This window comes from Trichoderma gamsii (genome assembly GCF_001481775.2).
Source record: "Trichoderma gamsii strain T6085 chromosome Unknown Scaffold_19.2, whole genome shotgun sequence".
Taxonomy (NCBI): Eukaryota; Fungi; Ascomycota; class Sordariomycetes; order Hypocreales; family Hypocreaceae; genus Trichoderma; species Trichoderma gamsii.
In genome coordinates, this window is record NW_020171356.1 from 76,129 (window position 1) to 95,862 (window position 19,734).

The 19,734-nt window shown below is 48.8% G+C and overlaps 4 protein-coding genes across 4 annotated transcripts; 1 reads left to right on the top strand and 3 right to left on the bottom strand.

Annotated features, from left to right (window-relative positions):
- Window positions 1-154: 154 nt before the first annotated feature.
- On the bottom strand, window positions 155-1,942 carry TGAM01_v205841 (tRNA (Adenine-N(1)-)-methyltransferase non-catalytic subunit; the record flags this gene model as incomplete). The annotated part of the gene is made up of 2 exons (XM_018803969.1): window positions 155-1,790; window positions 1,854-1,942. The coding sequence occupies 2 exons, from the start codon at window positions 1,940-1,942 to the stop codon at window positions 155-157; spliced, it is 1,725 nt and encodes a 574-aa protein (XP_018662707.1).
- A 3,211-nt stretch (window positions 1,943-5,153) lies between these two features.
- Window positions 5,154-6,786, top strand: TGAM01_v205842 (MFS transporter, FHS family, L-fucose permease; the record flags this gene model as incomplete). Its single annotated transcript, XM_018803970.1, has 4 exons — window positions 5,154-5,386; window positions 5,477-5,694; window positions 5,781-6,005; window positions 6,068-6,786. 4 exons carry the CDS (start codon window positions 5,154-5,156, stop codon window positions 6,784-6,786), a joined length of 1,395 nt encoding a protein of 464 aa, XP_018662708.1.
- Window positions 6,787-7,094: 308 nt separating this feature from the next.
- Window positions 7,095-9,449, bottom strand: TGAM01_v205843 (hypothetical protein; the record flags this gene model as incomplete). Its single annotated transcript, XM_018803971.1, has 3 exons — window positions 7,095-9,234; window positions 9,305-9,340; window positions 9,403-9,449. 3 exons carry the CDS (start codon window positions 9,447-9,449, stop codon window positions 7,095-7,097), a joined length of 2,223 nt encoding a protein of 740 aa, XP_018662709.1.
- A 474-nt stretch (window positions 9,450-9,923) lies between these two features.
- On the bottom strand, window positions 9,924-19,428 carry TGAM01_v205844 (hypothetical protein; the record flags this gene model as incomplete). Its single annotated transcript, XM_024549733.1, has 3 exons — window positions 9,924-11,218; window positions 11,274-19,058; window positions 19,119-19,428. The coding sequence occupies 3 exons, from the start codon at window positions 19,426-19,428 to the stop codon at window positions 9,924-9,926; spliced, it is 9,390 nt and encodes a 3,129-aa protein (XP_024405492.1).
- Window positions 19,429-19,734: the final 306 nt, after the last annotated feature.

Consider the following 19,734-nt stretch of genomic DNA (forward strand, 5'->3'; position numbering starts at 1 on the left):
GCACGCCTGGCTGGAAATTCCGGCATGAAAATGGGGTCTAATTTGCATGCACGCAAAGGGTATTCGAAATTTCTATTCATACTTTAAGACTCTCATGTACCACCCGTCATCAACTTCAACTCATTCTATTTCCCACCACACTTGATAACCGCAACTATCCCGTCTTTGCCTTCTTCCTATTATTGAATTTGCCTCTGGCCGTAATATTACCCTCCGCCGGAATCGCCCTCCAGCCCGTAAACACGTAACCGCTCGCCCCGCCCCTCTCCGTCATAAACGGATGTGTCCGGCCGGGCAAGACTTGCCATCTCCTCGCCCGGCTCGTCTGCACCTGCGCTCCGATCAGCAGCGCCGGGTTGATGGGGAACTCGGCGGTGCCCGGCCAATTCTCAAGCTCTACGGCCGTCTTGCCCTCCGCCTCGGCCGGAGGATTGGAAACCCAAGCGCCGCGGCGGCCAATGCTGAAGCAGTCCGCCAGTTGCGTCAGGGGTTCAATTGTCGGTGAGTAGATGGCGACGGGGGCGCCGCCTGCGAGCAGAGGGAGCGCATGACGCAGCACTGAGATGGGATCCATGGTGCTTGCTACGGCGAGACCGGAGAAGCCGCCTGCTCGGGTTGCGTCGACGATTTGACGCGTGCGAGCCCATCGCCGTCGCTTGCGGTGGTAGTTTGCGCGGCGGTTGGTCTTCCAGGCAGAGAGGACGTCGGACCCTACTTCGGGTACGGGCTCGGAGTAGGTAGGGTCGGATTCTGGATCCAGCAGCTGGAGCCAGGATATGGGTAGCAAGTTGGTGAAGAGCGGGTGATACGGATACGGGGGATTGGGGTCGCTGTGTTCATAGTCAAAGTGGCGGAGGAGAGAGAGGTTGGGTTGTGAGTTGGCGTGAATGAGGGTAATGCTGTTTGTGAGAGCATAGTGATCTTCGAGATCATCTTTTCGCGGTCGCTTGGGCCTGCTTCGCTGGGCCTTGGGAGACGCTGAGGGCTCTGCCGCCGCCGCATCTGCTTCAACGCCGGCAGGCTGTGTCTTTGGGTTCTCTTCATCTTCGACTGCCTCTTTTGTTGCCTCGTCTCCTTCCGATGGCTCAGCGTGCAGTATTCCCATCCTCTCGGCCATGGCTGCAACCAGCAGGCCGCCTGTGTCATCAACAGCCAGCCATCGTCCGCCATGGGGACCTTGCTCCCCGTCAATTGGCAACCCGCCAAAATGAACATCGGCCCAGCATCCTAGCAAGCCAATCATTTCTTGTCGCATCTCCATGACCTTGCTTCCATCTCTTTCAAACAGCATCCAGTGTCCAAGCATGGCCACGTCAAGAGGTAGGACGGTAAACCTTCGCATGTATTTCTTCTCCTTGAGCAGCTTATATTTGGCCAGCGAATATGCCGTCTTCTGGTCAATCGCCGTGTGAGAGAGCATGAGTTTGGCGATGAGCTCCTTGCCCGCCGCCGCGCCCTCCTTCTTCAGCTGGTCGATCTCTGCCATTGTGAGCGTTTGGCGGGCAGATTCGTCAATCACCTCGCGGGTAGATCGCGCGACGACCTTGCCGCTCTCGTCAACGAGCGTGAGCTCCTCTCCATTTCCCGGCTCGATGACCTCGTCCGCATCGGCGGACTCGGTGGCGCTCACGTCGGCGAGCTTATCGGCATTGAGCTCTGTGCCGGGAACGACCCGGAGTCGGGGAAAGCTTTCGCCGTCGAGCTTGTCTTGGATCTCGTAGGTGAGGTGGAACGGTCGTTCGATTAGAAGATTACTCGGGAATGAGCCGTATTTGCCTAGAGAAATGGTTCTAGAGATCCCGTTAGTTCAGAGGCCGTCAAGCAAGGAAAACTCAGAAGAGAGAAAAGCTCACGTATGGGGAACAACCTGAAGGACTCGCGTCACTTCACTTGGCAATCTAATCGCAACCCATCCATTGGGCTGCACCGTATTTCTGGACATTTCGGCAAGGCTACGGAACAAGCTCTTGGTATTGTTGAAATTTTGTCGCGGCAAGAAAAAAAAAAATAAATTGAGGCGCCGACTTGACCTCGGTGAGCCCCGCGACTAACGGCCCCACCATGGCGCATGTCAGCTCACCGAGGTGGGTCATGGCTTAGATGCTTTGACATGTTGAGGTCAATTGGATATTTTATACTAAACTTCTTTATCTTGAGAAACATATTTGTAGCGCTTTTGTTCATCTGTAAGTCAAGTATATACTCACCCAATGGCATATCGGCACCGTATCGCTGGAGCTGGCGCGATCGTATGGTATGTAACATTTAGACAGTCGGCGAGACTTGGTACTTCAGGTCGTGGGAAAAATATGTATCCTAATTTCAAGTGACTTATCCCATGGGATAACAATTTGCATTTGTCCCTACTTCTAATGCTCGATAACTACCCATCATGCCATAAAGCCCAAACATCTATGTCTTTAAGGCTATTCAGTATACCGAAGGGACGGCTTGTTCTTCCTTCCTTAAGCTACTTTCGACTTCAAAGACGATGAGTAGAAGCAGATGATATACAGCGGCTAAGGTTCAAGTTTTATCACAGCATTCTTATTCTAGATGCTCATGATTCTGATCATCAGAGAGTTATTCTAAGTTCTTCATCGCTATTAGTATGGATACAAACCATCGGTGAAAAGCTAGAATTTCGAACTTCCAGTCCTCAAAGTACAACTTCTTGAAATTCCAGTGGTTTATTACTTGATATTTGGTAGACCCAAGAGCTTTCGCAAATGCTTTCTATCAATAATACGTCATGTATTTTTGGCTTCCTCCTGCAGTCCAGCCGATACGCGTTGAGATATACGCAAATAGTCTAGCCCTTGTATCAAAGCAGAGTCAACAACAATGACTTATAACCCATGTCAGCGTCGCTTAGTTTCAATAATAATTTAAAAAAGGGCATTAATAGAAATCATAAAACATTTGCAAATGGCACGAGAGGAAGGCTAGACAGGACTTATTTAACCGACGAGATTATTATTGCTCCCGTGTCAGTCGCCCTGCTAAGACAGCCTCAAATATACGAGGCGGCAAACAGATAATACGACCTCGAATGGTTGAACTAATAGATTATTTGAGGTAGTATGGAGGATATTAGGGCGGTGGAGTACAATGTATGAAAGCTTAAATGACAAAGCTATACATCAATTGGCTCCTTGACTGACAAACATCAATATTCACTACTGAGCTGAGAGTCTCGGCTTATGATAGCCGACGGGAGAATGAGGCAGAGCCTCTAGATGTGCCACGAGATCAAATCAGGCAATGTCAAAATATTAAGCGTTTTGTACTATCCGCGAATCGTTCAGCTACAGTCAAAGTAACCCATCCTTGAAAGGCGGTATTGTGGCTGACGATGCGATAGTCGACCCCAAAATGTGGTCAAGTTGGGGAACAGCCTCTCTTGGACTGGGTGCATAGCGTGGTAGTGACACTACAGGTACCTATAATATTAGGCCTTCGCTGCCTAATTTAGCCAGCCGGCTGATGCTACTACTAGTAGGTATGTAGTTCCAGCAGAGTCATCCGGGGCGCCTTGTTTTTGGGGCTGAAAGGGCTGGAGATCTGGGGAAATGAAAGAAGCCGACGGGAGCTTTCAAAGATCGATGGAAAGCGAGTCAGCCACTTGTAAGCTAAATAGCCGGAATCTTTCACTAAAACCAACAGCCGTTTGTTAGCAGGATGCAGTACATGGGTAGGTACTTCTCACAAGACATTAAAGTCCAGAGATCGGCTGCTGCACGTGATGGGCCTGACGTTGGATCTGGAGTAGAAACATCGAAGTCAAGTGCCTCAGTGACTGCCTACTATAGGTAAATACCGCTACCACTTCAGGCACCAATATCCGTTCCTTGCTTGAAATTGGGACACTTACATCTTGCGCTGCAGCATCTCATCCCTCTTTCCATGTACAGCTACTTCTACTGCCCAAGCAGGTCGCCCCCTGGGATGGAATGGGTGTGAAGGACTAAAAACAACTTCTCCGCACGCAGCTAATATGCTTATGCTTAGCCAATTGACAGTCCCCGCGAAGATGATATAGGCACCAACCGGGCCACAGTAGCGATGTGGGACCGCGAAATGCAGATGCTACCAGCCCATGAGCTGCGTTGAACACCCCACGAACCGTGAGGGGAATGTTCCTCTCGTCTCTGCTCGCAATGGAAAATTCCAGGGCTTCTAGCGCCAGCAGATCGCGCAGCTCTACGGACAGCGAGCAATTATGCCGGATACGACGTCGAGGCATTCTTGTGGTCGAGTCACTGTGACGATGTTGATGATATCTGGGGAACGCCTAGGGGCCATGCCTGTCGGCCAACAATTGCCGTCATCATTGCGACTCGCCATCGGCCCATCTCGTGCTCCTCGTGCTCTGCGCCCACTCCAGCGCGTAATTACCAGGCTTTCGGGGCAGCTTTGGTTCGAGATCCAGCATCCCCAGGCTCGCTTCAGGCCAATGGCCAGCCGTCCTGGTTTCCCCGCCTCCTTCAACCCCAGCAATCCCAGACGCCTCCACCTCCGAGACCCGTCTTTTCTCCAGAGTTGCTAAAGACGGGTCGACGGCTGTTGTGCGCGTACAGATCGCTACCGTCTCTGCGTATGCTGGCACTGAGCTCGGGAGAGACTCGACCGTTATTGATGCGGAGAAATTCTCGCCAGCAGCCGAACCGACGCCACCGAGGAAGCGGATAGCCTCTCCTTTGTCCCCCTCGTATGCGAATAACATGGCAGCCACATCAATAAGTCGGGGTTTAAGACGCCACACTTTAAAAAAAAGACGCGAAAGAACCCACAGCAATGAGGCATCTCGCAGCTCGTTGGAGGAGCCATTTTGCCGACGGGAGATTTTAGGGCGGCGAGGCTAGTACCAACCCGGACTTTGAGGCCGGATGATCATGTCTCCATTTTACCAGGGAAAGCAGCGTTGCAATGCGATGTACATGCGCTATCTATCCCAGAACTGCTCTTTACGAGTCAAAGGAAACCCTGGCTGGTGATGTGAGGGGCTGGGTCAACCGAATTGAGTCAAAAGGGTCGCATTCCCAACACCAGAGCGCAATTTTGATCGAGAGTGTCCCAGAGTCAATTTCGTCTTTTCCTCTCCTTACCGCCTCTCATTCTTGGTTGGATCCTCCAGATTGGAGCTTATCACCATGGGCGTCTCAACATTCTTCAAGGCCCGAACGCTCAAGGCCAACGACAAGAGCCGTACAAGGGCCGCAGAGCTCACTCTCAGAGAATCAATCTTTCCTCTCGCGCTTGTCACCGTCCTGTTTTTCCTCTGGGGATTCAGTTATGGCCTGCTTGATACGCTGAACAAGCATTTTCAGAACACGCTTCATATCGACCAAGCGCGTTCTTCTGGTCTTCAGGCCGCTTACTTTGGGTGGGTTTCTCTTTTGCATCGCGCAAACATATATATTCCATTGCACCGCGCTTTATCGTATTTAGAAACTTGGCTAACATCGAGTCTCAGCGCGTATCCGTTGGCTTCGCTCGGCCATGCGGCTTGGATTCTCCGCCACTATGGCTTCAGGGCCGTCTTTATCTGGGGTCTCTTCCTCTACGCTGTAGGTGCTGCTATCGCCATCCCTTGCATCAAGGCGAAGTCATTTGGAGGATTTTGCGCCGCCATTTTCATCATCGGCAATGGCCTTGGCTCCCTTGAAACTGCCGCCAATCCCTTCATCACAGGTATGTATCGTCACGATCTCTCAATCGATTATGCTTCAATTTGTCCCTCTCAATTTTCGACCCCTGCTTACATACTATTACTCTAGTCTGCGGCCCGCCAAAGTATTCCGAGCTCCGAATCAACATCTCCCAAGCCTTCAACGGAATCGGTACCGTCATTGCCCCTGTCCTTGGCTCGTACGTCTTCTTCAACTTCAGTGACGAAAAGGCTCTCCAAAACGTACAATGGGTTTACCTGGCCATTGTCGTCTTTGTCCTTCTCCTGGCAACCCTATTCTTCTTGGCCAATATTCCCGAGATCACAAATGCTGGTAAGTCTTTTGCTGTAACGGATCCTCTCAACTCAGCCAGCTAATGTCAAACTCGCTTCTAGATATGGAATTCCAAGCCCAAGAAGCCCATGGCAGCTCAGACGACCAACCGCTTTGGAAGCAATACAGACTCTTCCACGCCGCCCTTGCTCAGTTTTGCTACACTGGTGCTCAAGTTGCAATTGCCAGTGGTTTCATCAACTATGCTGTATACACCAAACCAGGCACTTCCAGCAGTCTCGGCTCTAAGCTGTTCGCCGGCGCCCAGGCTGCCTTTGCCATTGGCCGATTCACCGGAAGTGGCATCATGCGCTTTGTGAAGCCACGATGGGTGTTCCTTGTTTTTATCAGCTTGTGCATCGTCTTCATCTGCCCGTCCACTACCCAAAGAGGAGACACCGGTATTGCCATGCTCTACGTCGTCCTCTTCTTCGAATCTGTCTGCTTCCCCACCATTGTCGCCCTCGGAATGAAGGGTCTCGGCAGACACACCAAGCGTGGCAGTGGTTTCATTGTCGGTGGTGTTGTCGGCGGCGCCTGTGTCCCGCCTTTGACCTTTGTAGCAGCAGAGAGACAGGGCAATGGCATCAGCATGGTCGTTCCCCTCGCCTTCTTCATCGTGGCTTGGTCATACGCCTTTTGCGTCAACTTTGTGCCTGCGTATCGCGATGTTGTCGATGCCTTTAGCGAGACTGAGGTTGGCACCCAGGGCCACACGCATGATGAGGAGATTGCAGAGAAGATTGACCACGAGAAGCCCATGGTCACCAACGTTCAGTGAAGGGATGTTGGGTATGAATCTGTGTAGATGTTTTTGTCTTTTTTTCTTTCAGTATTTGGGTTGGTGGGTTTCATTGGATACCAGCATTGCTGCATGTTTCTCTTCATATTATGCATATAATGATTCTATGGCAAATATACAACATTGAATACTCATTTTGTTTATGTCCGTATTATACTGTATCCGCTGTAGTACTTTCCTCCTTCTTTTGTCTACTCAAGACACTGTTTAACAACACGCTTCCTTATAGACCTATATCTATCAAATTAAACAGACGATCCCCCCCCCAATACACCCATATTTTACACCTATGTACCGTTCCTCCTCCTTCCTCCCCTCGTACTCCTCTCCACATGGCCCCTCAACACCTTCTTCGTCTCAACCAAGCTCCTCTTCTGCTTACTCTTCGCCTTACCCAGCGTCATCAAGAAGTTCTTCTTGCGCTGCTTCTCCTTATTGCTCGTACTCTTCCCCGCAGCTTCCTTCTTCGACTTGCGAATGGCTGTCGTGCTCTTGTGCTCCTCGCGATCGGGCTTGCCCTCCTTGGCGAGCGCTACCTTTTCCTCCTTGGTCAGCTTGCGCAGGCGGATGGGCGCCTCGATGTTCTCGGCGGTGAGGCCGTCGTCGACGTGGCCGTCCTGGTTTTGGTTTTGCTTGTTCTGTTGTTTGCGGAACTTGCTGCCCATGGCTTTTTGGACGGAGGAGGCGGCGCGGAGTTCTTGGAGCTTGGCGAGGTCGGCAGGGGTGAGGATTGTGGTGGTGGCGAGTTTAGTCATGCGCTCGAGCTCGGCGGCGGCTTCTTGTGCGTTTTCTTTGTCTTCTTCGTCGTCTTTGCCGTCGCCTTTTCGCTTCTTGGGGGCGGGTTCGTCTTCGTCTGAGGAGTGCTCGACGTTGATCCATTCCCCGGAGTCGCTGCTGTCTTCTGAGCCAACTTCCCACTCGTCAGAGTTGAATCCATCTGCATCCGGATCCTTCTCGTCACCAGAGGCATCATCTCCCTTTTCAGCAAGCTTCCGCTCTCGTTGCTCTTCTTTCCATTTAGCAAGAAGATCCAGGCCTTCGATGCCGCCGACTTCTTCCTCTCCGAATTTGCGCTGCTTCATTGTACCGTGGCTGATGCCCATGGTGGCGTCCTTGCCGCGGTCTCTCCTCTTGAGCATCTCTGCGCCCACTTCGCGGTACAGTGACAGGAGACCCTTGGCAGCCATCATGACACCCTTGTCTTTGCTCTTGCGGTACTGGACCAAATCTTGCAGCAACGTTTCCGTCATGGCAAGAGATTGTCTAGAGCACACTTCACGAATGGCATTTAGACCAACTGCTGCGACTTCTGAGGCTGACGCTTCTGAGACGAACTCATTGGCAATCTTTTGAATTAGGGGCTCCAGAGCATCAGGAGGCACCAAGTTGTGCACACCTTGTGCTAGAGACGCCAAGATGGAAGTGACGGACTGTTGCTTGGGCGTAAGGTATTTGATGAACCACGAGTACAGCGGCACAATAGTAAGCTTGTGTAGACCAACTAATCTGGTGACCAGCTGCAAGATGAGAAGCTTGGTATCCAGTGAGAGCTTGTTCTTGGTACCCTGCAGATGCTTTGTGAATAATTGCTCGGCAAAGTCCTGAGGGTCGTGCAGCAGATGCAGGGCGGAAAAGTTGAGCGGGTGAGGCTTTGACTTTTTCTTTTCCTGTCTCTTGACCTTGTCGACTGCCTTTTTGTATGCCTGGTTCTGTTTTTTTGATTTTTTGTTAATAGTGATTTGATGTCTCACTTTGGCCAAGTCAATCTCCTCGTCGCTGCTTTCGTCCTCGAGCTCCTCACGCTCCTTGTCGCCACCCAGGAAAAACCGTACACCTCCGACAATGACTTTTTCGTTATCCGCCAAACAGGCCTCTTTCATGATATCAACTGGTTTCGCATCCGTCCAAATTTGTCGCTTCCAGAGCTCGCGCGTCAGCTTAATAGCCCAAATAGCCCTTGGCGAAGAGCGATCAGCTGTGACGAGGTTGTAAAGCACCGCTTGAATCGTCCTATTCAGCGGATGATTGGTGGACTTTGAGTTTGCATTTCGCAAGTCGTTGAGGATTTTCTGGAAGAGCATCGCGCGCATCGACTTGCTTCGTGACGACACAAGGATCGGGAACAGCGTTGTCAGCAAAGCAGCCGAGTCGATGACTTCCTTTCGTCGCAGCAGCACCAGGCTTCCGACGACCTTTTCTCTGAGCTCGGGGTGAAGCGTTTCATGGTTCTCGGAGACAATGGCCTTGAGATCGTCCGGGAACGTGCGAGTCTCTTCGGGATAGCAGTCGGCAACGTGCGCGATGAGGTCGATCATGTTGTGGAAAGACTCGACCGAGTCGGCAGCGACCGTCGTGGGGGACATGAAGAAGATTTCGCGCTGGGCCTCATATTGGCCCCATTGCTTCATGAAATCATCCTTGTAAGATCTAGATGAAGGACAAAACGTATAAGCAATCGTTTGTAGTAAAGATGGGTATTTGGTGACGAAGAGCTTACTTTGGGTCTCGCCGGATTTTGTACTGAAGACTCGCGCTGTGAGCAAATTGTTAGCATAATGAGGGACTATATGCGCGTACAGCTGCAATTGAACCTACAAATCGGCATCGATCTTCTCGAGCGCGGCGACTTTTCGTTTCACCATTTTTGCGACTGGTTGCAGCGCAAAAGGTGTAGTTTCTGGTGAATGGAATTTGGGCTTCGCCTTTGGCGGGATCGATATGTTCGAAGAAATTTTGGCTATCGGCGTAGGAAAAAAGGCCGATAAGATAAAAAGATAAGCTACTGGCTCGGCGCTAAGCCTGGTAGCGCAGGGGCATCTGGGCAGGTAGGTACTTAAGTACATGTACTAAAGCCGACCTCAGCAAAACACCAACAGACTGAATAGACATGAGATGGAACTTTTCAGTCAAACCTCTTATATGTTCTTTAAAAGAATATTATTCAGTGTTGAAAATACAGAAATGGAAAACACTCATCAATTGTTTCATTAATTGTTGATATCCAAGCAGATACAGTAGCGCTATACATTGTCCAAATACTACCCAAGTCGCTAGTTTACCGTTTAAAGCAGAGAAAGCAGAGAAAGCAGACAAAAATCAACACAACATAGCTTAACTCAATTCACATCATCTTCAAAATCTTCCTCCGTCAACAAAATTCCATCCAACATCTTCCCTATATGCGTCTTCTCAACAGTCTCGCAGTTCCGTCGAATCTTCGTAACCAGCACCTTGATAAACTGCACAGGACTCTTCGTAAACTCAGACTTGTTCACAAGATGTCCACTATTGGCTCCAGGCGGAATGAAACCATCAGGTCCGAGGACAACAGACTCATCAGCAGGGCTCCAGGCAAGGCCCAACTTGGTGCACACTTCGACATATTCCTTGAATGACGACAAATAGAGCTGGCCTGCAAAGATGTTCAGTTCAGCCATCATGCCAGGCGGAATAACTGACTTCTTCCGTCTTTGAGGCACTGTATACAGCGTCAACTGATCCAGCGGCCGGAATCCAAGATTACTCCTCGGCGCATATAAATGCAAAGTGACAAACTTGGATGCTTCGATATCCGGCATGAGCTCATGCGCTTCCCACGGACTTATTATGACAAGACGACTAACGGTAGTCGACCATTCTAGTTTACTTGTCAATATCCATTGTACTGGCCGTTGAAAGAGGTCCATGCCGCTATCAGGCATAATCTCCAGCTTAACTGTTTTCGAAAAGTCTTCAGTCACCCATATGCCACTTGGAAACTCGCGTAAATCAAAGTACTGAACTGCCGAAGTTCTTTTTAGAGCCTGGAAAGCAGGCCTAAACGCGCCAGATCCTACCGGAATTTCTCCAAGCTTGATGAAAGAGCGGAGATCCGGATGGCATGTGTGTCTCTCGGCAAGGGCATGGGCTGGCTGCTCGACCTGGCGTTCCTGCTCAGTCTCGGGCGAAAGTTCCCTCTCTTGTTCCTCTTGAAGGGACGAACTGCGGAAGTTTATCAATCCAAATTCTTCGCAACGGCGTTGGAACTGCATTTTCACGGCGGGCCGAGCTCGTTTAAGTAGTTCAGCTGATTCATAACCGGACTTTGGTCGATAGCGAGAGTCGAGACTTTGAGCTTCAGGTTCAAGGAATTTCTTAGCCCATGTCCCCTTGAGAGGCAAATGTTGTTCCTCCTCGCTCCAGAAAGCTTCTTGTTCGTAGTATCGTACGCCCTGCGTCAGCCATAAAGGAACCATTCGTCGAAGGTCGTGCCAGGTCTCAAATATTGCCCAGCATAAAACATCAGAGACTGAGATTCCCTCCGTAGTAGAAGAGTTGATATCTTTTTGTACTCGGATCTTTTGTTCAATATCTTTTGGAATGCAAAACACGACAGACTGTCCTCTTCCAAGTTTCCTCATCCGCATGCATGCTATTACACAGATAAGCAACAAATACACTCATTAGTTTTAGTAGGCAATTCTTACCTTGTACAAGCTTGTCTTTTGTCAAATTCACGCCGAGAGTCACTGCTGCTTGATAGTTTGTAGGCAACCGTAGATCTGTACCTCTCGTGTGTGCCTCATCAAGGAAGACGAGGCATTGATCTAATTGAGTAGCAAATGGCGATATCTGCAGAGGCTCAACTTTGCCTACTCTATCAAGCACCATCAACTCATCTGTTTCATTGAAGAAGACGACAGCCTGGACGCTGTCATCATCTTGATAGCGCTTGAGCCATGTCTTGGCAAACTGAAAATTGTCAAGATCAATAATCTGTGCTCCCACGTCAAGAACGACTCTAGTCTTTGAGTTCATCTGCGATACCATCTCAAGAAGTGATTCACTCTCCAAATTAACTTCTTTCGTCTCTTTCGGCATCAACATGATACCGTTTTCAGAACGAAGAAGATGTTTCAACACCAACGCATTAGTATGGCTCTGCTCTGGTAGATCCAACTGCTTGATATCCATCGGCAGTATGTATCTGGAATCATTGGTGCCGCTGAATCCAGTTGTGGGATTTGTTTTTCTCTTGCCAAGATCCCACCCTGAGGCAGAAAGCTTATGCGGAAATTCTCTCGACTCCTTCGCAAACACCATCCGCGAAAGGAAATAGTCAATGCTTCCCTTGGCGTAGCGGAGGTGAGGGAAAACATCACTAACACACTGCGTGCGATCTCGAATGTTGATACCCGTTAGATGTCTAAAGCAAAGAGGCAATTCTGGAGCAGTTTCTACCCAAGCCCGATATTCGAGATCAGGGTTGTCTGATCTTATGAGAAGCTCCAATGCCTCGAAAAGCTCGTCATCTTGGAGGCCTTTATAGTAGTAGCTCAGACAAGTGAGTGCAATGACAACATCTGGATGGCTAAATTCTGACCGAGGCGTGGGATTATCCTTTGCCCTGAACGGCACGGCCAATCTAGTTTTCGTCTCACGATTAGGATGCGTACCGTAGTCTACTCTCCAGCGCTTCTGTCCAAACACAAAGGAGAGTATGCCCCCTGACAATAGACCCCGAAGTAGCAGAATATTGTCGGCAGTCGTCTCACCCCAAAATGCGCTTTGCTCAACAGCATTAATCTCCTTATTTGTCAGTTCAGTATTGCTGATGTAGCGTTTAACCGCGTTTCGTATCTGTGTCCGTTGTCGTGCGATTGGAAACCCAGACATGCCTGTGTTGCAGATGAACTCGGCAAGGCGAGTCAGAATAGTCGATTCAGCATCGGGGCGCAGAATTCGGATTCTAGGGAATCTCTCAGGATATCGGTCATCGACGTCAAGGGATTCTGGAAAAGAGGATTTCAACTGCAAACAGATTCGAGCAAATCTGGCGAGTATATTCTGAATCACCACCCAGCGTTCAGGAGTATGTTCAATGGGCTTCTGTTTCCCCATGGTATAGATAAGCTCAAACTTGACGCTGAAGTTCTCATCGCTTTCATCAACTATGTCTCTAGATGATGTATTGAAAAGACGCTGAGTTTCCAAAAGAGGACGAGCAACTCCACCAAATCCATTGATTGCGCATTCGAGCCCCATCAACTGAAATGAGAGGAGATGCTCTGGTTGGATCAATAAAATACCGCCTTCGTTCATGCATCGGTGCGCCAATTTGTGTACAAATTTCGCCTTGTTTACGTCCATATGCACTGCTCGTGAGAATGGCAATTGGAATATTGCGCGATCCAACAGACCAGATAGCTTCGCCATTAACATCTGATGCATTTGCTTCGCCTGTGGTTTAGCAACGATAACACGTACGATTTGTGACCCATCGCTAAGTGCGGTAGCCGCAATTGGCACAATGACGGAGGACTTTCCTTCTCCCATGTTGAGCTGCATCACAGCGTTTTCGTTGTCCCGGGGCGAAATCATCTGTTCAGCAATTTGATGTTGTACATGCCGGATGATAATTCCGCTCTCACATTCCAAAAGCAACCATTCTGGGTGTTGAAGTGGATCCCATTTCCTACTGCAGGTATTCTCAAGTTCTTGGAGGAGATCGATTTCGTTATCCTGTAGATTTACCAGTCGCTGAGCTTGTTGAAGGCTGGTTATTGCAATTGCGTACGTAGTAATAGCCTTCTTCCATGCATCTGTGAGAGACGGCCAGCGATACCTTGTGAGCTGCTGTAAGAAGAAGATAGGGCAAACCCTAGGATAGAACCCAGCTGCTGAGATCGTTGACCGTATGTTTATACTGCGATCAGCTGGGCCTAGAGAGCAAGCCGATTCCGGTAGAACGGCTTTTACCAACCCGTCATAACATTCCTGGGCGAACGACTTGCATTGTTGCAGATAGAGCTCAAAGATCTTACTGCGCATTGAGATATCGTTCTTTTCAAACTGCATCTTAGTAAGGCCTCGAAGATCGAGTAGACTTTTTCGTAGCTCAGAAAGATATCGACGCTCATAGTCCAATTGGACTTGCGAATCCAAGTGATCAAGGAGGCCAACTAGCTTAGTATTCGCATCCTCTTCAGTGTCCGCTATTCGTTGCAAAGCTTTGACATTGAGGAGTGGCGCGTTGCTGATGACTGGTGGCATGTTGCGAAACACTTCATCAGTAGATATGTATCCGCGAGGCCGAGTAGCGGAAGCTTGGTATGTAGGATAGGATGTCCGAGGAACAGATACATTCCCCACTTGTATGACATTAAAAGCGTGTATAAACCTTTGGAGATACTCTCTGAATCGTGAGTTGGCAAGCCAGATCCGCCATTTTCCCTCGGCGAGCGCCAATGCACTTGAGGCATCTATGTAAGGTTCAGACCCATGCTCATGAGGCCTGAAAAGCTTGTCATTCGGCCATTGTGCAGCAAGTTTGTTGGCAAAAGACGTAACCTTGTTCCCCTTTGCTTTATTGAACTCGCTCTTTCGCCGCTTCCGTGTCTTCTTCGAAGTTTCAATGCCGTGCGGGGGTAGTTTCATTTCGGGAGAGGTAGGGCCGAATTCTCTAGTCGCACCTTCCACAAGATTTCTAAGTTGATGTATATCAACTTGATAACCTTCATTTAACTTGAATTCTGAACCCTCGGGTAAAGATACGGCTGCTAATCGAGTCGATTGAGTCATCATCATCAAAGCCTGAAGAACCATCAACTGGCATTGGGAGGAGTAGGACAAGGTCGCGAGCCAGATCATGGTCTGGAATCTGTTAATCCAGGATGGGTTTGTCTGGAAAGCAAAGTGCAATCGGCACCAGTAGGTAGGCAGGAACATCTTTGGGTCACCGAGCCACTCCGCGCCATACTGAATCTCTTGCCTACTAGGTATACTCTTGGAAGCGATAGTTTCTCTGGCTCCAGAAAGGAGTCCGTACAAAGTGTCTAAAGTTCCCTTTTCGGTCCGTTGCGCAACGGTTTTGATGTTATTATAAATGCGAAATGTAGTTTCGATTACATCGGCGGTCTTACCCGACGATTGGCCTCGGTCCCTAGGTGCGTATACAATATCACGAGTCGTTTTGAAGTCTTCAGCGCCAAATCCAGACACTTGGTAGCGCGAGTTTCGAAAAATCTCTCGGTTGATGAGCTCCATTTCGTTATGAGCGAGTTCTACCGTAAAAGTCTCATCAGACGGATATAAGAAGCCCATGTCCGAAACTCTATCGAGGATACTGCCCACAGACTTATAAAAACGCGAGTCTTGAGCCATAAAAGACAATACAGGCGACCATTGCACTTTTTGCATATGCTTGAGATGTTTTGGATAATAGTCCCGATGAGGAGAGAGATTGGCGATAACTTGTAATAACTGCACGTTATCAGGGGTTAAGTAGTCGATTGATCGTATTGACGCAGACTCCAGAATTGAGAGGCTCTCTTCCGTCCCGGTCCTACCCAAAAAAGGATCTGAAATGCAGTAAGACGTGAGTGCGTGTATGTAAGCTATATATAGCTTGCTCTGAGCTGTGGCATTGCCGACCAGGTGACGAAGTTGACTGTCAATCAAGTACCTCTGAACGCGATTAGCGGTACCATACGCCACGTCCACGGATATGTGGCCCTCTGCATTTGCTTGAAAATTGATGTTTCCTTCGGGGATGATCATGATCCTGTTTTCTGAGCTGTGACTGTCTTTCATCACAAGCTTACTATTAAATCCAATTAGCGTGCCAACATATTGGTCAGGATCAATTTGCATCCCTCGAAATTGCCGAGATATGATGGCTGATTCTCCCTTATTCAGTGTGAATTCAAGCTGCAGCCGTGTCACCCTAATCTCGAGGTTGCCCATCTTCACATCAAAGAGCATATGCAAATGCAAATCAGTGTCGAGTGGCGACAAGATGGATGCTATATAACTGGCAGAAGAGCTCCCGGGTGAAAGAAGCGATATGTTTCCAGCTCGCGTGAGCTTCCAGCGCTTCTTATGTTGTCTCAGAGTCCATCCTTGTGCAAATGACTTCCATGGGTCGCCTATCGGTCGAAATTCAATACACTTTGTGGTTTGATTGTACCAATGGGTATAATCATCGATGAAAGAGTTTGGTAGCCACGAGGTAAATAATCGAGAGGGGATGAGATCCAATACCGGATTTTGGCCATCCAGACGTACCATCAGATCTTCTTGAGAGGATGATGATTCATCGTCCATACTGAAATGAGCAGCATAACCTTCGACATCTTTGGAACTGCAAAACTTCATTCCAGGTGAAGAACTGGGCATGACATCTAGTATAAAAGCCTCAAATAACTTTCGATAGTCTGGATGAACTTCGTATTTGCGAGGCAAGCGAGATAGCGGGTCCCCGTTTACCAATAATTCTCCGGTTAAAATATTGACACATATCTTTAGTTGACCAGATACGGCCTCGAGCCAGCTGCAAGTGGAATCAACCAAGTCCCATTCGCCCATCCGATTGAAGTCAGGCCAGCATCGCTTGATGGCTATATCAAGACAGGGAGTTCCGCCGTGAAGGATCTCATCCAACAACATGGGCCGAGAACGATGCATCGTAAAAATCCATCTATCATACATGATCCTCTTAAGCTCATCTTGATCTTTCTCCATTAATGAAGTATTGTTGTTAATATTGATGGAAGTTTCGATTAAGATGGCCGCCTGGCGAGGATCAGATAGTATATGAGCTAAGAGTTTACCGCCCACGTTAAATGTGTCTGCACATACTAGAGACACTCGAAGCGCAATCTGTGAAAACTGTACCCTCTCTTCTTCGTTACGCGAGGCATACGCCCTTGAGTGTAACCTCGCCAACCAGTGGTAAGATATCTCTCTACACTCCTTCAAGAGGTTGAAAATGCTCAGGCGCAAGGCAGGTGTAGTAGTCATTGATAGGAGGCGAGCTGCAATAAAAATAAAAATCCACATGGCAGTGTGAGATTCCCAATTCTCTTTAATACGAGAAACACATTCTTGAAGCTGATCAAGCATTGCGCGACCAAATTCTGCGTCCGTTAGTCGCGCATGTGCACATCTCTCTATTGCATTCTGCTCGTTTGGCCCTGCCTGAAGACTGAGCTGTAAGAGAAATATTGCAGTCTCAGTTTTATTGAAATCCACATCAGGCATCGCGAGTTGGGTGAGAATACTCATCCACTGTATACGATATCCAAATGGTAGCGTAGCTAAAGCTTTGTACTCGCCAAGAGACATATTCTCAGGACAAAAGGCCTGACTCGCAATAACTGTATTTGGAGCCTCGCCATTTGGCTCGTTGTGGGTTCGAACGAGAAAATGCTTCAGTTGGTTCAAATCAGAGCCCAGCTTGAAGGTACAGAGTGTAGACAACCAAATGGAAGCGGTAAATGCCTTAACAAAGGTTCCCCTATTATTATCGAAGTACCGCAGCTGAAGTCCGTTGTTCACACAAACATCGGATTCAGTGCTATGGCCAATCTTGATATTTCGTCGGTGAGTAACCACATGGGGCTTCGACTCAGACAAAAGGTGGATACGCCACTTGGTATCAGACTGAAAGAATCCACTGAGGCCAGCATATGATCTCAATGGATATTCTGAATGTAATTTTTCGTCTTGAGAGCGCGTACTTTGAAGAACATCATCAATCAGATAAAGGGTTCCATCCCGCCACGCGCCAAAGCTGCTGGGGAGGGCCAGTTCAAAGACTGTGGCCTGAGCTTCAGGTGAAGAGCTCGAAAGAGGCCACTCGTAGATATTTATCGACATCTTGGTCGCGGTGCTACGCAATGCGCAACGTTTGCAGTCGGAAGCGTGCTCAGTATGCCATACGCCATCTTCTTCCCAGCTGACGTTCTGACAAACCTCTTGCCCATATCGCTGCATAAGGGAGTCGTATTGCGCGCGGCGCAATCTGAATTCTTCCAATTTTGCTTGCTTGTCAAGGGAAGCTCGCGCCTCAATCCTTTGAAGAAGATTTTGATGGGCTAGCGATTGGGAAAAATATTCAACTGGGAAAGATTTTCTCTGGCCGTAAGAGGTAAAAACCGACGCTCTCTTCTTTGGTCGCGCAAGATCTCGCCGCCTTGTGAGATATGTCTCGACTATATGAAGCCTTTGCATACCTTTTCTGGACCCAATCAGTAGAGATTGAAACACTTCGATAGGAATCTCATGTTGATAGTTATTAAGTAGCGGAAACTCGCGGGTTGCGGCTCTATCTGCGGCAACCCAAAGCTCCAAAATAACAAGAATCATTCTTGATGCTCCTTCCGGACGGCTTGAATACCAGTTCCTACCCGCGACATGGTACTTTCGCATCAAATTGAACAAAACTATACAGGCCGACTCGTCTTCAATGTGTTTATTGATCCAATCATCGAGGTGTGTGGCCACCCAGGATTCTACCATGGCAAGATGATATGGAAGATCGTTTTCACCAATCTGGTTCGGGATACTAGGAAGGTTTTCGGGTACAAAAGCCGTAATACCTGATTTCGGACAGAAAGATGATGATTGGCTTACATTTCGACGTTCCGAGATAGACGAGATAAAGTCTGTCAATCCTGGAATGGATATGCGTGTATCGCCAGCCAAGTTAAGCGACTGTAGTCTTGTAAGGTCAAATTGTGATTTAGCCTCATTGCAGATTTGTTGCCATAGGATATCGACAAATTTTGTCGCAATGGACACCACTTTGTGCACATCCGTCAACCATCTCCCATCTACGGGCTGCCGCAACTTCAAAAGGCGCCGGGAAATCTTGGTTGACATTGTCGTAAGGATTTCGCTACCCATCATATTGTCATTCGCAGCACTGAGTATACGAGACAAGAAGAAAATGATGAAGGATTTGTAAAGCTCCCCAGAACCGACAGTAGCACGATCCAGCGTGAGCTGAAGAGACAGTCGAATTAGAAGCCATACGGCAGATCGCCTCCACGGAAGCTTACTTTGCTTCCACAACACTTCTTCTCGCGTATTTTTCGTGATTCCAGTCGTGTCGACCTCGTTGCCCACGCCCCGCAGGAAGCCATACAACAGCTCCGTAACTATCTTTGGGTCGATTGTATCTCGCTCCTCAGTGTGATATTGGTTGGCTTTCCTAGCTTTCGGTAGTGCTTCGTTGACTGCTTGGTAGCTCATCTTGACGAGCGTCTTGGCCAAGACATCTTGGAAATCTCCCTGTGCGAATATGTGGACAGGAATGCCCACCGCAACAGCAGGGAATTGACGAATTAGGCGTCCTGCGTTTGAGTAAACAGATCCGCTAGTTGGACAGAGCTCGAACATCTCGAATATGACAGAGTCGTTGGCCAAGCGAAGCATGACGCCCGCATTCTGAGCTGTAATGTAGAATGACGCAAAAGACTTTGAGGAATCTGTTGAAGAATTGGGTCAGCGATATGTAAAGCGTAGATACAGAGCGCACAAGAGCGTACTATGAGGTCCTATCTGTTTCAGCACGGCTCTCACGCCATCTTCCTGCAGATATCCATCGTAACTCGTTGCAATATGTGTGTTTTTCATCAGAGCCGCCGCACTCTTGATAGCTTCATGGTAGCTCGGATCAGCCTCTGGTAGAAACTCGATCAAGCATTCTCTGACCAGCTCGATGAGTCGTAGTTCGTTTGCAGGAGATGCATCGTCTCCGTCCGGCAACTGAGGGGGTAAGAATACATGATGAAATATATATTCTAGCATTTGTGGGCTCAGGCCAGAGCTCGCGGCATTGAGGACAGGCTCTGCCATTTTGAGTAAAGATGTCAAAAAAGGATAGGAGTGTAGAAGAAGTGAATCGAATGTTTAAAGCTAAAAGGCGGCAACCAGGTAAATAAAAAGAGAGAGCCTCGCGTCGATAAAGAGCCCCTCACTAAGCGCCTGCTGCCTTGTGTACGTCACTTGGCGCCTAAAACATCATCAGATTCTGCGGGAGGCCTACCAGCTGGGATCCAATAGGCTCGAAATGAGGAGCAGCAGAATGAATGGGCTGCTGTTGGGTTTGTTGGCCAGTTGTCGCGGCCGCTGTGCAGTGGCTGTGCAGTGTTCGGTGCCTGT